Source organism: Hipposideros armiger, unplaced genomic scaffold, assembly GCF_001890085.2.
Source record: "Hipposideros armiger isolate ML-2016 unplaced genomic scaffold, ASM189008v1 scaffold_703, whole genome shotgun sequence".
Classification (NCBI taxonomy): Eukaryota; Metazoa; Chordata; class Mammalia; order Chiroptera; family Hipposideridae; genus Hipposideros; species Hipposideros armiger.
In genome coordinates this window covers 737,517-752,200 of record NW_017732053.1, presented here as the reverse complement: position 1 = coordinate 752,200, position 14,684 = coordinate 737,517, and the positions used below count along the sequence as shown (strand labels likewise).

The following is a 14,684-nucleotide window of genomic DNA, read 5'->3' as shown; positions in this document are numbered from 1 at the left end:
GGGAAAATTGGAAAGCCACATACAAAAGAATGAAACTAGACTGCTATCTGACACCATACACAAAAATTGACTCAAAATGGATCAAAGGCCTAAACATAAGACCTGAAAGAGTAAACTGCGTAGAAGAAAACATAGGTACTAAACTTATGGACCTTGAGTTCAAAGAGGATTTTATGAATTTGACCTTAAAGGCAAAGGAAATAAAAGCAAAAATAAATGAATGGAACTATATCAAACTAAAAAGCATTTGCACAGCAAAAGAAACCATCAACAAAACAAAAAGGCAACCACCCAAATGGGAGAAGATATTTGCAAACAATACCTCCAATAAGAGGTTAATATCCAAAATATATAAAGGACTCATACAACTCAACAATAAAAACAAAAACAATAAACAATTCTAGTAAAAAAATGGGCAGAGGACATGAAATGACACTTTTCCTAAGAAGACATGCAAATGCTAACAGATATATGAAAAGATGCTCAACTTCACTAGCTATTGGGAAATGCAAATCAAAACCACAATGAGATACCATTTCACACCTGTTAAAATGACAATTATCAATAAGACAAGAAATAAAAAGTATTGGCAAGGATGTGGAAGAAAAAAACACTCATATAATGCTGGTGGGATTGTAAATTGGCACAGCCACTATGGAAAACAGCATGGAGGTTTCTCAAGAAATTAAGAATAGAGCTACCATATGACCCAGTAATCCTTCTTCTGAGTATCCACCTGAAAAGTTTGAAAACATTTATTCATAAAGATATAAGTACCCCTATGTTCATTGCAGCATTATTCATGGTGGACAAGACATGGAAACAACTCTAGTGTCTTCAATGGATAATTAAAAAAGACATGAAATAGTATCTACACAGTGGAACACTATTCAGCTATAAAAAAGGATAAAATACTGTCATTTGCAACAACATTGATGATCTTAAGAGTACCATGCTAAGCGAAACAAGTGAGGTGGAATGGGACAAGAATGATATAATTTCACTCATATCTGGGATATAAATCGGGAAGCAACAAATGAACAAACAAAACAAAACAAATTAATAAACACAGACAACAGAATGCTGGTTAACAGAGGGGGAGGTGGGTAGGGATAGGATGAAAAGGGCAAAGTTGGTCAACTATATGGTGACTGAGGGAGATTAGACTTTGGGTGGTGAGCACATTATGCAATATACAGATGATATATTATATTGTACACCTGAAACTTATATAATCTTAGTAACCAATGTCACACTAGTAAATTTAATTTAAAAAAAAACATAAAATAGAGGTAGGGCGGCCATTCTGGAGGAACTGCCTTGCACATCTTACTCCTCAAACCTTTGGAATGTTTGAACTGAGCAAAATAACGCTTGGACTGAGCCAAACCGACACGGTATTCCAAATAGCTGTTTGGAAAGCTCACAGGAAAGCAGATCTCCTGACCATAAGGACTGATGATCACAAACATTCTTTAGAAGCAGCAACACCATGTATACCTAAAAATAACTTGGCTTATTTGCACCTATAGACATTCCTTTCTTCTATTCATGTAATTGTTCCTCTTCCCATTCTTATAAAAACCCCTTGCCTTCACCACAGTCAGACCACTAGCTGGGTTTCTGCCTGAATCAGCACCTCCTGAATTGCTGTTCTTTTGGATCTCAAATAAACGCTAGTGCCTCACTTTGGCCTATTATGCTTAGGTTAACACAATATATTTCACACATATGTATAATATTCAAACTATAATTTGTGTCATTTTACAGTTATATTTACTCAAAGTGACGACCTAGACTTGTTTCCTTACAGAGGCCCACAAAAGACAGCAAGAACTGTTTTAAAGAACTATTTTAAATTCAGGAACCAGAGTGGCACTTTTCCTCCCCCAGTGCCAAACTTTTCTTCCTCCAGCTTGCAATGCACGGCCTAATAATTTGTCTTCTGGGAAGGAAGCCAAGTGCCCACCCTGATGCTCAGTCCCTGGAGAATATCTCTTGCTCCTCTTTTGTTTTATTGTATTTCTTGCTTACCGCACAGAATCCAGGACTGGCACAAGTGAAGGAGACAGATTTTCTACAAGGTAATGGCATGTCATATTCTTGGAACATTGTATGACTTGAAATGTTAGACACCATTGGTAAAATTTGCAGTGAATTCCCCCCTCTCTGCCTGAAGATTCCTCCTGCCTCAGATTCCCACCTCAGCCGGTGTGGCATGTGGCTACCCCAGGGCCACCTGCAAAAGGAAGGAGCCCTCCCAACACTCCAAGCTTTTCAGATTATGGGAGAATTTGTCACATCCAGCGTGGCAAGGGCAAACAGGTTTCTCTTAAGGGGCGACGCAAATTGAATAAGAGCAAGAGACAAAAGTAAGATTAAGAGCGAGACCAAGGGACTCAGCCAGAGAAGACTGAGTGAGCCCCGAATCAGGTCAGCGCATGGCTTTTATTGAGAAATTTGAAAAGAAGTAAAACTGCTTCACTGCTGTCAATCAATTTGTAACCCGTGACTTATGTGTGCCTTAAGACCTTTCCCATTAGCATTCCCTTTGTGTTCCAACACATCCTGTGCCTTCACACTTCCTCCACATAGCCCCAAGACACTTTGTTACTGTGTCCTCCCAGGGGAGATAACTATTATCATTCCAATAGGTCCCAGTCACCTGAGACACTCCCCGAGAGAGCTTTACAGATATCATTCCATCCGGCCTCAGTTTTCCGAGACACTCTCTCGACAAATGGGTCAGAGGCTAATATAGGGGGGTGGTAACGGAATCGGCTATAATGCAACAAGACTTAACTCTGAAGAGCCTGTAATACAAAGGGTTTGGGACTGAGGGAAGTGGCAGGAGTTAAGCATCAGCGGGGGAAATATCCATTTGATACCAAAATACCTCAGGGAGTGGGGCTGGGATTACTGCAGTCTCAGGCCTGGCAAATGACCCATACCCGGAGGCTCTGGAATGAGGATTAAAATCATAATTGATGCCAAACTTATAGTCGAAATGTACAGTCTCTTTCAGGCAATAGAGATTTGAGAGAAAATGCCTGGGTTTTAGAATCAAGGCACCAAAACTGCAGCACCCAGTTCATTTGTGGGTTGTGTGATCTGCTTAGTTTGTCTACCTCCTCAAGACCTACGTTTGCTCAGGTGTCAAACAAAGACAGTATGGTGGCATTTCTTTATCATGATAAATGAAATGCCACAAGGGAAATGTAAAAGCCTGCTCTTACATTTATGTGAGGTTTATGATTAGATGAGGTTATTATTGACTCAGTTACAGGAATTCTGAAAAAATGGTTTTTGTCCATTTACAACCTTGTAAACATTTTATTGAGGGCTGATGGGATTTTCCTGGGATGTTACTGAATTATCCTTTGGCACACAACAAACTCCAGAGACCCAAGCAGTACCAAGCTCCCATTGAGACGATGCTTGGAGTCCAAGTGGAAGCTCATGATTCTTCATCCTTGTGCAGACCTCTGGGTCACACCTAGGAGGACCAGCCTTTTTGGAAGCTCAGTCGGCACTGGCTATGAAGTTATCACACCAGCATTTGCAGGAGCTTTAGCAGGGATGGCCCAATATTACTGCTGAAGTGCTTCTTTAGTCCATCGTAGTTCTAAAGGGATGAGCCCTTCCCTATTTGTTTTAAAATATAGGTTTTATTATTATTTAGGTATGACAAGGCCACCAAAAAGATAGTTTGTTATAATAATTATCTCCAAAGGACAGGGCCCACCATGCCATGCAAGGCCACATGGAGAAGCACCAAGATGGGTTAGGAGGTAGACGAAGTGACAAAAAAATGTACCAGGCAGGTAAGTATAGCCTCCATGCCCACAGTCTATCAAAATGAGTCAAACTAGCAAATTCTAAGCCTTCTTTCCTTGCCTCGCCCATTCCTCCCCATGGAAACCACGGTTAAGGCTTTTGCCTCCATTCTCCTCCTGCTCCCTCTGTCTCCTGACTGACCTTGGTGCTTCCTTGTGTGGTCCTGTGTGGCGTTCCATGCTCAGGGCTTTGTGAATATAAACTTCTTCCTTCTTGACAGTCATTTCTGTGTCTATATGTCTTACCAGACCTAATGAGACAAATCCCAGGTACATTTTAAAACAGCAAAGAAGTCACTCATGTTGACAAACAAGTAAAGATCTCACATACATGTATGTAGTATCAAAGGTCAAAGAAATTTCAGTTAAATAACGTAACTTGTATAAAGATTAGAAATAGTTTCACAGATCACATATCAGATTTAACAACAATAAATTTATTGGAGAAAGTCAGTGAATTAGGATGCAGCACCATTTGTCAAATTATGATTGAAATACAACCATAGGTTGCATATGGATGTAAAATTTGGTAAAAATCAACAAAAGCTTATATTGCATTTACAACATAGAGTATTATAATTGTATTATTATTTGTGAATTCTGTGTTGATATATACTTTATATATAATAAACTATATACTTTATTATATATATATAATTTTTCTGGGGAGCTGGTGATTAAATATTTACCTACACACCAGTGAATTGACCCCAATGGAGTGCTGCAGACATTTCTAAGCATAGCACCCTCACTAGTCCTGTTAGTTCAACTGCTGGAGATTCTGCCATCTCTGTGGCTATGAACTTTCATAATGTCTAGTTGGGGCCCTGTAAGGGTCCAATTACTGGTTGGGAAATCAGTGGAGAACCCAGCAGTTCTAAGTGGATGACACAGCCCCTCATTTTCTTTTCCCTAGTGCAGACAGTCCAGATGAAATGAGAAAAGCCTATGCATGTAAAGCTTATGGAACTAATTTTAAATATGCAAAGCTGAATTCAGTAGAAAGATAGTATTGCCTGTGCAATGTAAAGATACATGTGTCAGAGAGGCTTCTGCAAGCAGCAGAAATTGGAAATACATTCAGAGGTTGCTTTTGAATGCTGCCAGCCAAGAAAAGTCAATTGCTTCCAGGCTAAAAGGGGGAAATTGTGATGTAACTGGAAGGTTCAAGAGGGCTCCTCACACAGCAGGCATTTGCTTTGTCTCTCAAGTAAAGTATGGGGTAAAGGTCTGAACGGTCAAGGAGTTGAAGCCATGTGGCTGGAATAAATCCTGTGGCTTTCCCTGTTCCTTCTCTCAATGTCCCTGTGTGATTCCCTTAGCGAGAGCACACATGGACTTGTGGTGACAGACCCTGCTTTTCTAGGGTAGACTGAGTGAGAACAAAAACTGGCGAAGAAAGAGTGTCTTCTATAAACAATCCAGAATGGAGAGAGCTGTTAATGATTTTCTTTAGAGGGAAGTCCCCTCACTCTCTGTCAGGGTGAGCAAAACCAGGGCAGTAAGGAGGCCCTGGGACAGGGCAACTCTGAGATAGTGGCCTAGTAAGGGTCTCTATCTGCTCTCCTCAACAGCAGGAGACAGATAAGATCTGTGACACATTTATGCAAAGGTGCCAAACATGAGCCCAGGGACCCCTTTGTCTCCTGGGAAGTTTCTACTTTTGAATGGTCTCTCTGGACACCTGGGGTGACATTTACAGGGAAACGCCTTTTATCTTCAAATTCTCCAAGCACTGCAGAAAAAGCTGGCAGCATACTTTTCACAGTTCCTGGATGAGATTTTATGTTCTTTTCAGAGCTAGGTAGCTAAAGGTTTCTTAGTTAGTTGATAGATAGATAGATGATAGATAGATAGATAGATAGATAGATAGATAGATAGATAGATAAATGATAGAATGGTTAATTTGGTTTTCTTGTTTATAATCAAGAATTACTCTATTAGGAGAATCTATAATCCTGGTTCATAATTTTCTACTTAAAATGTAAATTGAGTGTTTATATCCTAGATATTCACACGAATGAACATCACGTGTCTTCGTTTCCCTTTTTGCCACAACTGTAGCCTCTCAAATGCGGAACAGCCCTCTCAGTTCAGTTTCCTAAGTGCAGCTTGAAAATAAGACAATGTATCTTTTTGCTCACGTATAGATTTCAACATACTTTATATTGGCATAAAAGAGTAGAAAATAGGCTTGTAAACATTCTATATAGAGCATAAACATTTATCAAGTTCTTAGGATAAATTTACAAAGTTTGTCAGTTATTTGTTTCTATAATAATTAAGCTGCAATAGAAGGTACTGCTCAGAATGTACTTGAAACTATTTAAAGACAACATTGTTATCAAAAGTCATTATTGCCTAGAAATATTTGTCTCAAAACTTGAATATTTTCCATGAACCACAGTCCAAGTCAACCCTTTACTAAATTTTACCTTCTTTTCTCTTTAACATTCATTTCAATATTACCCTGAATTCATATTTTCATACTCAATGATTAAAAAGGTTAAAATGCCAATGAACTATTTTACAACATAGATTTTTAAAAATAACTGTATTACATAGGCTTATGAGCTAAAGTGGATTTAGAAAGCTGAAAAACTCAGTGGGAATATCATCTATTTAAATTGTGTGCCCTCAGACTGGACATCTGGACAGCACAGCTTTTCATGCACGGGTCTTTGTATTCTCACCTGAAGTGTGTAGCCTGCCACCTGGGCTGACAGACTTCAAATCATCGACAACTCTTACATAGTTTCACTTCCCTCTCCCACGCCCCACTTGAAGGGCTGTGCCACCAAGCCCAGCATGTGTGTGCACGTGTGTGTGCACATGCACTATGCAGAGCACTAAGGTAGTGAAAGTTTCCCTGAGGAGAGAGGGTGCAAGAGACACCAATATTCAAGCAAGCAAGTTTGTTAACCTGCCGGGCTGAGGCCATGACAGGAGTCAGCCCCGACTAAGGGAAGAGTCTAGTTTTTATAGGGTGGAGTAAGTAACCAGTGGCAACGGCTGGTGGTGACACCAGCTGGGGGCAACGTCAACGGAAAATTTCTACTTGTGCCAAGCAGGATATGGATGATGTATTTCCTGCTGGGTTTCACTCCAAGCAGGATGCGGGGTGTGCGCCCTTTACTGCATGGCTGAGCTGGCCTTCAGGGCAAACAGTACCTTACATTCCAGCTTTTTTATGATATGATTTTTAAGGACTAGGGGCAGCACATCTCTCTTCTGGAGCTGCTTCCTGCTGAGAGGGGGTGACGTCAGAGCAAGGGTAGGGGCTGGAGTTAGGGGTACTGTCGGGCTCTGAGGTGGATGACAAGTGGTGATAATCACTGAGTAGCATCATATCTTGAACCTTGTTGTTGGTGAAAGCCTGGAGTCGATCCTATAGGAAGCGTGTAAGAAGGTGTAGTAGGCAGGGGCCAAAAGTTAGGAGTAGAAACAAGAATGTTAGAGGTCCTATTAGAGGAAGAATCCAAGAGGGATGACCCGATATTTTGGCAGCAGTAGGAGTTGTTAGTAGGACCTGGAAGGGCCCTGTCCATTTTGGTTGGAGGTCGGTCGGGTGAAGAGCCTTAAGGAATACCCAGTCTCCCAGGTAGAGGGAAGTGGGGTGAGGGCCTTCACAGAGCTGGGGGAGAGCCTGGTCCGCATGTTCCCTAAGAAATTGTCTAATCAAACTTAGGATTGGTAGGTAGTCGCCCAAGGGAGATATCTAGTTAGGGATGTTTCCCAACAGAAAAGGCCTACCATACATAAGCTGGAAGGGGCTCCAAAACGTAGGGGCATGAGGGCTGGCGCGAGGATGGCAAACAGCTATGGGCAAGAGGGTCAATCCAGGGTCTCTTCACTTCCAAACTGAGTTTGGTTAGCTGGGCTTTAATGATACTGTTTGCCTTCTCTACTTTTCCCGAGGACTGTGGCCTGTAGGGGATGTGAAGCCTCCATTGGATGTTCAAAGCCTCAGATACCTGTTGGATTATTTGGGAAGTAAAGGCAGGGCTGTTGTCTGACTGAAGGGAGTGTGGTAGCCCCAAAGGGGAATAATGTCATGTAGTAAGACCTTGGTGACCTCAGAGGCCTTCTCCAAGGTGGTAGTGAAGGCTTCTACCCAGCCTGAAAAGGTATCTACCATGGTTAGTAAATATCTTGTTTTCTTGACAGGGATCATTTGTGTGAAATCTATTTGTCAATCCGCTCCTGGGAGGTGTCCCCATAGCTGGTGTGTGGGAAAGGATGGAGGCCGGATGGCCCCTTGTAGAGAGACAACAGAACAGATAGTGCAGGCATCAGTGATTTCTCCAAGAAGGGTAGGAAAATGTCAACAGGTTATAGAGGACTTAGAAGATGGTATAGAGGCTTGAACCCAATGTGGAAGGATTGATGAATGACTGTTAGGATCTCCTTAGGTTGGGATTGGGGGAGGATATATCGCCCACCAGAGAGGAGTCAATCTCCTTGGAGGATGGCCCCTTGGGCCAAGAGATGTTCCTATTCGGATGGGGAGTAGTGGGGCTGTATTTGTGGCATGACAAAGAGTTGGTTAGCTGGGACAGGGGATTGAGAGGCTCATTTTGCCTCTTCATCTGCTTTGTTGTTGCCTACTGAGATGAGATCCGTTCACTTTTGGTGTCTCTTACAATGACTCCAGCCCTGTCAGGAAGATGGGCCACTTGGAGGAGATGGAGAATGAGAGGGGCATTTGTGATGGGGGATACTTTTGTGGATAGGAACACTCGCTCCTGCCAGATGACTGCATGAGAGTGTAAGATATGGTAAGCATATTTGGAATCAGTGTAGATACTGGCCTTTTTTCCTTTGACCAGAGTTAGGGCTCGAGTGAGAGCAATCAGTTCCGCCTTCTGTGAGGTCGTCTCTCTGGGGAGGGGGTTTGCCTCTTCAGTGTTTGTAAGGGAGACAATGGCATACCCTGCTGTTTTTGTGCCATCCTGAATGGTGGAGCTCCCGTCAATGAACCAGACAAGATCTGGGTCTGGGAGGGATTCTACCACAATGTTAGGAAAATGGGGTTTAAGATGTTCTAGGATTTCTACACAGAAATGTGTGAGAGAGTTTGAGGGGTCAGGAAGAAGGGTCGCCGGATTGAAGGAGGGCTTCTGTCTACCTTGAAGTTGGGTGTTTTTATGAATATGGTGTGAAATTGCTGTACTCTTGATGGTGATAGGTAGCTCGTAGCTTTATAGGAGAGGAGGTCCTGTAGATTGTGTGGGCAATAGATAGTGGTATCCTGTCCAAAGTTTAATTTCCTACTTTCCTGAGCTAAGAGGGCAACTGCTGCCAGGGCGCATAGACAGGTGGGCCAACCTTTCACTGTGCCATCTAGCTGTTTTGACAGGTAGGCTACAGACCCAAAGGTGGGTCCCTTGTTTTGGCCCAGTACTTTGAGGACAATACCTTGTCTTTCGGTTACATAGAGGAGAAAAGGCTTAGACAAGTCTGGGAGGGAGAAGGCAGGGGCAGGGAGAAAGAGCTTGTTGAAGAGCTCTGAAGGCCAGGATAATGTTGACAGTGGGGTCTAAGGGCTCTGAAAGGGGACTCTTAGCAGCCTGGTAGAGCGGGTGAACTAAGAGACCAAAATTAGGGATCCAGATGCAGAGAAACCCTGCCAGTCCAAGGAAGGAAAGGATTTCACCTTTTGTGTTAGGAGGGGTAAATCTCTAATGAGAGCAGTTTGATCTGCTGTGATGGCTCTCTGGGTGGGGGAGAGCTGAGTTCCTAGGTAGGTGACAGTCGGAGTGGATAGCTGGGCCTTGGTAGGGGATACCCGGTATCCCCTAGAGGCCAGGAAATTTAGTAGGGAGGTGGTGTGAGGGACTACAGAGAAGTAGATCATCTACATATTGTAGAACTGTACTGGGGGCTAGATTGAGGGAGGCCAGATCTGAGGCAAGTGCCTGGCCAAAGAAGTGAGGACTGTAGCAGAAACCTTGTGGGAGGGCCGTCCAAGTAAGCTGTCTGGATTGTAGGGTGTCAGGGTCTGTCCAAGTGAATGCGAAAAGGTCCTGGGAGTCTGGGTGGAGAGCGATGGTAAAGAATGTATCCTTAAGGTCTATAACTGTGAAATGAGTGGCAGTAGAAAGGATGAGAGATAGGAGCATATACGGGTTCGGGACTACAGGGTGAATGGGAAGTACCAGAGCGTTGATGACTCGGAGGTCCTGGACAAATCTATATGACCCATTGGGTTTCCATACTGGCAGGATGGGGGTATTGTATGGAGAATGGGTTGATCTTAGGAGGCCTTGAGCAAGGAGTTAGTCAATAATAGATTTGAGTCCCTTTTGATGGGGGAGTGAAATGGGGTATTGTGGCTGGTTTGGGAATTTAGAGGGGTCGCGGAACTGTATCCTTATGGAAGGATGGTGTTTGGCGACAGAAAGAGTCAAAGTACCCAAACGAGGGGGTTGACCACAGAAGGGGACAGAGGAGGTTGGAGGGGAGATGAGAAGATGGTGGGATCGAAAAGAAAGAGTAAGCCTGTCTCTGAGTTTGGGAGATGGAAGGAGAGTGAGACCTTAAACTTGGAAAGGAGGTCCCTTCCTAGTATAAGAGTAAGACATCAGGGAAGAATCAGGAAGGAGTGTGAAAATAGAATGTTAAAAAGAGGGCATGACAGTAAGGGGGTTGAGAGGGGCTGAGATATTAGGCCATCAACTCCCACAACAGAGACCTGGGAGGGGTGTGTGGGGCCTGAAAATTCAGGCAGAGCAGAAAAGGTGGCCACTGTATCTATCAAAAGGAGATTGGCTTACCTGCCACTAGAAGCATTACCCTGGGCTCCAAGGTGGTGATGGGAGATGGGGCCGAGGGCCCTGGGCACCGCCAGTCTTCAGCGGTGAGGCCGAGTAAGCTTGGCAGGGTGAGATGAGACTCGTCGTCCATGGGGGTAAGAGAAGTGCCTCTTCCCTGGGAAGGACAGCCAACCTTCCAATGTTCCCTCTTACCGCAGGAAGGACAGGGTCCAGGCGGGGGCTGCGGACTGGGGCAAGCTCTTGCCCAGTGCCCGTCTTTGCCGCACTTGAAGCATGGTCCGGGAGGAGCTTTCTGTGGGCCCCTTGATGATGGACCTTGTGCCCTGTTAGGAGCTCCCTTTTGGTCAGAGCCCCTGATAGCCTCCACCAGCAGCTGGCATTTTGTCTGATCTTGTCAGGCCTTTTCTAGTTTGTCCTGTTCGTCCCGATTGTTAAAGACCTTAAAGGCCAGGGCTGGAAGGTCCTGTTGGAGGATTTGAGGGCCTTTTTCAGCCTTTCTTAGTTTTTTCCAGATGTCTGGAGCTGACTATGAGACAAAATGAGTATTAAGGACAATGACTCTTTCCCTAGATGAGGGGTCTACCTTAGTGTATTTCTGAAGAGCCTCAGTGAGGCAGGATAAAAATCAGAGAGAGAATGGGACATGGACTCTGATAATGCCCTCTGCTCCAGCCACCTCCCAAAACAGGAGAGGAGCGGGGTGCACTCGAGAGCCGGTGAGTGGTGGCGTCGGGGGGGGGCCTGGAAGGGAGGTCGTGTCTTCCTGGGGAATCAGGGCCAAAGGCCCTGAGGTTTCACAGTTTGAATTGTCGGTAGAGGAGGAGGTTGCAGGAGAAAGAGGGAGTGCAGGTGCATAAGGAGGGGGAGCAGTGGGAGCAGGGGAAGTTTGGTGTGTGCTAGAAGTATCTGGAAGGTGGAACAGGATTGGAAGAGGGAGGGACAGGATCAGAGAGCAAAGAAAACTTGAATATAGGGGATCTCTGACCACTTTCCATTGCGATGACAGAAGTTATCTAGGTCCCTAAGAGTGTTAAAGTCAAAGGTTCCATTTTCAGGCCATTGAGATCCATTACCTAATTTATATTGAGGCCAGGCAGTGTTGCAAAAGATATTAAGCATTTAGGCTGAATTTCATTCCGCAGGCCAAGGGTGTCTAGATTGCGCGGGAGGCAGCCTAAGGGCTTGTCCTTAGGCGGGAGACGAGGAGGTGCCCATGGTGTGAGTTAGATGTAAGAGAAGAGCGAGGGCAGAAATCTCCACTAGGAAAAGGATAAAGGGAGGAGGCATCCCACCTTCTGATATCCTAATCTGGACAGTGCGAGAGACCTCTCTCAGGATGGGCGTCCCCAGACTGAGAGGGTCTGGGCCCATGGGACGAGGGAGTCTTCTGGCCTAGTGCTATGTCTTGGACTGAGGAGCCGAGACAGAGAGAAGAAGACCCGAATAAGAGTAGGGAATCCGTACTCACCCAAATAGGAGATGTGGACTAGCCTACTGATATCTGTGAGGTCAGCAATGGAAGTGAGAAATCCTCTGTGGGTGTCTCCCCAGCACGTTTGGGAGGGAGACCAGAGCATGATTCGAGCCCAAGGGAGGGAGAGGAGGGTAAGGGCGATCCAGCACTTTCCTGGTCTTGCCCCTCCTGGGTTTCGGCACCAAAATGAAAGGTTCGCCGAGGAGAGAGGGTGCAAGAGACACTGATATTCAAGCAAGCAAGTTTATTAACCTGCCGGGCTGAGGCCGTGAGAGGCGTCAGCCCTGACTAAGGGAAGAGTCTAGTTTTTATAGGGTGAAGTAAGTAACCAGTGTCAACGGCTGGTGGTGGCATCAGCTGGGGGCAACGGCTGGTGGCACTGGCTGGGGGCAACAGCAATGGATAATTTCTACTTGTGCCAAGCAGGATATGGATGATGTATTTCCTGCTGGGTTTCACGCCAAGCAGGATGCAGGGTGTGCACCCTTTACTGCATGGCTGAGCTGGCCTTCAGGGCAAACAGTACCTTACAGGTAGCCACTCATTTAATTCAGCATGACTTCCCACTCCAGTGCTCACACTGAGAACTCTCTCTTCGCCTATATGCATAGTGCCCCAGCATCCAGGTAGACTCAAAACCACCCTCCCCGGCAGTGTTTCCACAGCTGAGCACTGGGAAAACTGACTGAAAGACACTTTTCTGCCCACAAATCTCTCCAGTACAAGTAGCTTTATATCACATGGGTAATAAATCCTGTAATGGTGTTTCCATTGAATTCAGCTTTGAACATTTCAAATGAAATCCTGTGACATTTATGAAGTTTCAATATTTTGATGAATTTGATTTATTAACTCAGGCTGTATTGTCTATTTCAGAGTACTTTTCTCTCTCCTATTTTATTCTTCTTTATTTGTTTACCTGAATAATTTGTCATTTTCTTGTCTTCATTCCTCTGATTTCTAGTTGTGGTTTCGGTCCAAACAGGGCTGTGACTATTCAGTGGAGAACGAATACACTTGACAGACCCAGCTTAGAAACACCTGACTCCCAAGTACTGTGTGATTGGCAAGAAGGCTGGCCCTTTAATCCCCTTTGTTTTTCCCAGAGTTTTTTAGAGGTATTTAGTTTCAGAGGAGTTCAGATTGGGTGGCTGGCCTGCTGTGCATAAATCTGCTTACTTGACCACCTGTCAGATGACTGAGTCTTACGAGAGGGCTGGCCTAGGGACCAAGACTGTATGACATTTGTGGCTGAATTCTCTCCCTGCTTTGCCTTTACAATGGGTTCTGCTATATAGAATCTTCCCCTTTTACGGTGGTGGTGATAATCCCAAGAAACGCTGTTGTCCTGGAAAGGGTGTCACAAAGGAGCAGCTACTAGGAGCTGAAAACTAACTTGGCTCCCTCCCCCCCTTCTTGCCTTCCTTTCTCTATGAAGCAGTTTTTAGGCAGCTGCTTCTGGCCAGACACAGAGCACAGCAGTGTTGGGGGCACACATGCGGTGCTGCGCCTGTCCTCTAAGGACTAGTGGGGAGACTGACAGTGAACAAACAAAAGGTATCACTAGGGCATCTGTGCACAACAGGGCTGCAAGTGCTGGAAGAGGAGCTGTTATCTAGAGCCTGCCTGCTCGCCACTCTGAAATCACTGAAGATGATGTAGGGATGCAGCTGTTACCTTGAAATAAGGCTTAGGGAAGCAAGAAAGGTTCTTTCATGAAAACGTTTAATAAAAATATTCACCTCATGCTTCAGTTTATAGGAAATGAAACAAATCTATTACTTACTACATAAAAATAAAGAGGATATACAAGCTCCTGGCTTTCCTAGGAGCCAGGGACTCTGAGGTCCTGTGGGTGTGGACTGTGGGTTATCCTTGCAGGCCAATCAGCAATCTCCCCTTCATTGATGAGGCATTGCAGGAGGAAGCAGGGCAGGACGGTGAGAAAACTCAGCAGGCACTTAGCAGTTAGTCCATTCGAATGTGAGGTGAGAAAGTCTTTGAGGTCTGAAAAAGCCCAAAAGTGTGTAAGACAATCTGCTGCAAGGGAGTGAAACAGAGATGTTTGCAACTGCTCTGCTGAGGGTCCTTTTCTGCCTTGGTCTCCTCAGCAGGCTCTGCATCAGGGTGGATGGGCATGAGGCCGAGCCCATGGCCGCTCACCTGGCACTTACAGTGACCAAGGGCTGTGCACTGGCAGGGGAAGCCACAGGGCATGGGGCGTGGGGCACAGCCTAAGGAAGGTGTGCTTGCCTTAGCTTTCATATTCCTTTCCCTGTGGCCAGCAACAATGGGATTTGTGGAACCTGAAGCTGAAGGATAATTTGTTGATTGTTTTAAAGGCTAACAAAGAAATGACCCTGCAGCCCCTCTCATTTAGCACATGAGTTGATGAAGGTGATCTTTGAAAGTTCCACACCAAGTCATTTAGTAATGAGAACAAAGAGACCCAATTTAAAATACAGTACAATAGGGCCGGCCGAGTGGCGCGATGGTTAAGAGCTCGCTTGGGATGCCAGAGGACCCCGGTTCGGATCCCACATATGAGGGCCAGTGACACTGCCCTCCACAGCTAAGATGCTGAACAACAGCTCAACC

General features: G+C 45.0%; 1 protein-coding gene across 3 annotated transcripts in view; it reads right to left on the bottom strand.

Moving 5' to 3' along the window:
- Positions 1–13,815: 13,815 nt before the first annotated feature.
- LOC109373296 (cryptic protein-like) overlaps positions 13,816–14,684 on the bottom strand; it is a 23,832-nt gene continuing 22,963 nt past the window's right edge. For 2 of the 3 annotated variants that reach the window (XM_019627049.1, XM_019627050.1), the window contains one exon: positions 13,816–14,093. In XM_019627049.1, the coding sequence (XP_019482594.1) occupies positions 13,912–14,093 (182 nt within the window). In that variant the 3' untranslated portion in view covers positions 13,816–13,911. The remainder of the gene's footprint in view (positions 14,094–14,684) is intronic. The other variant, XM_019627051.1, reaches the window with a different exon arrangement.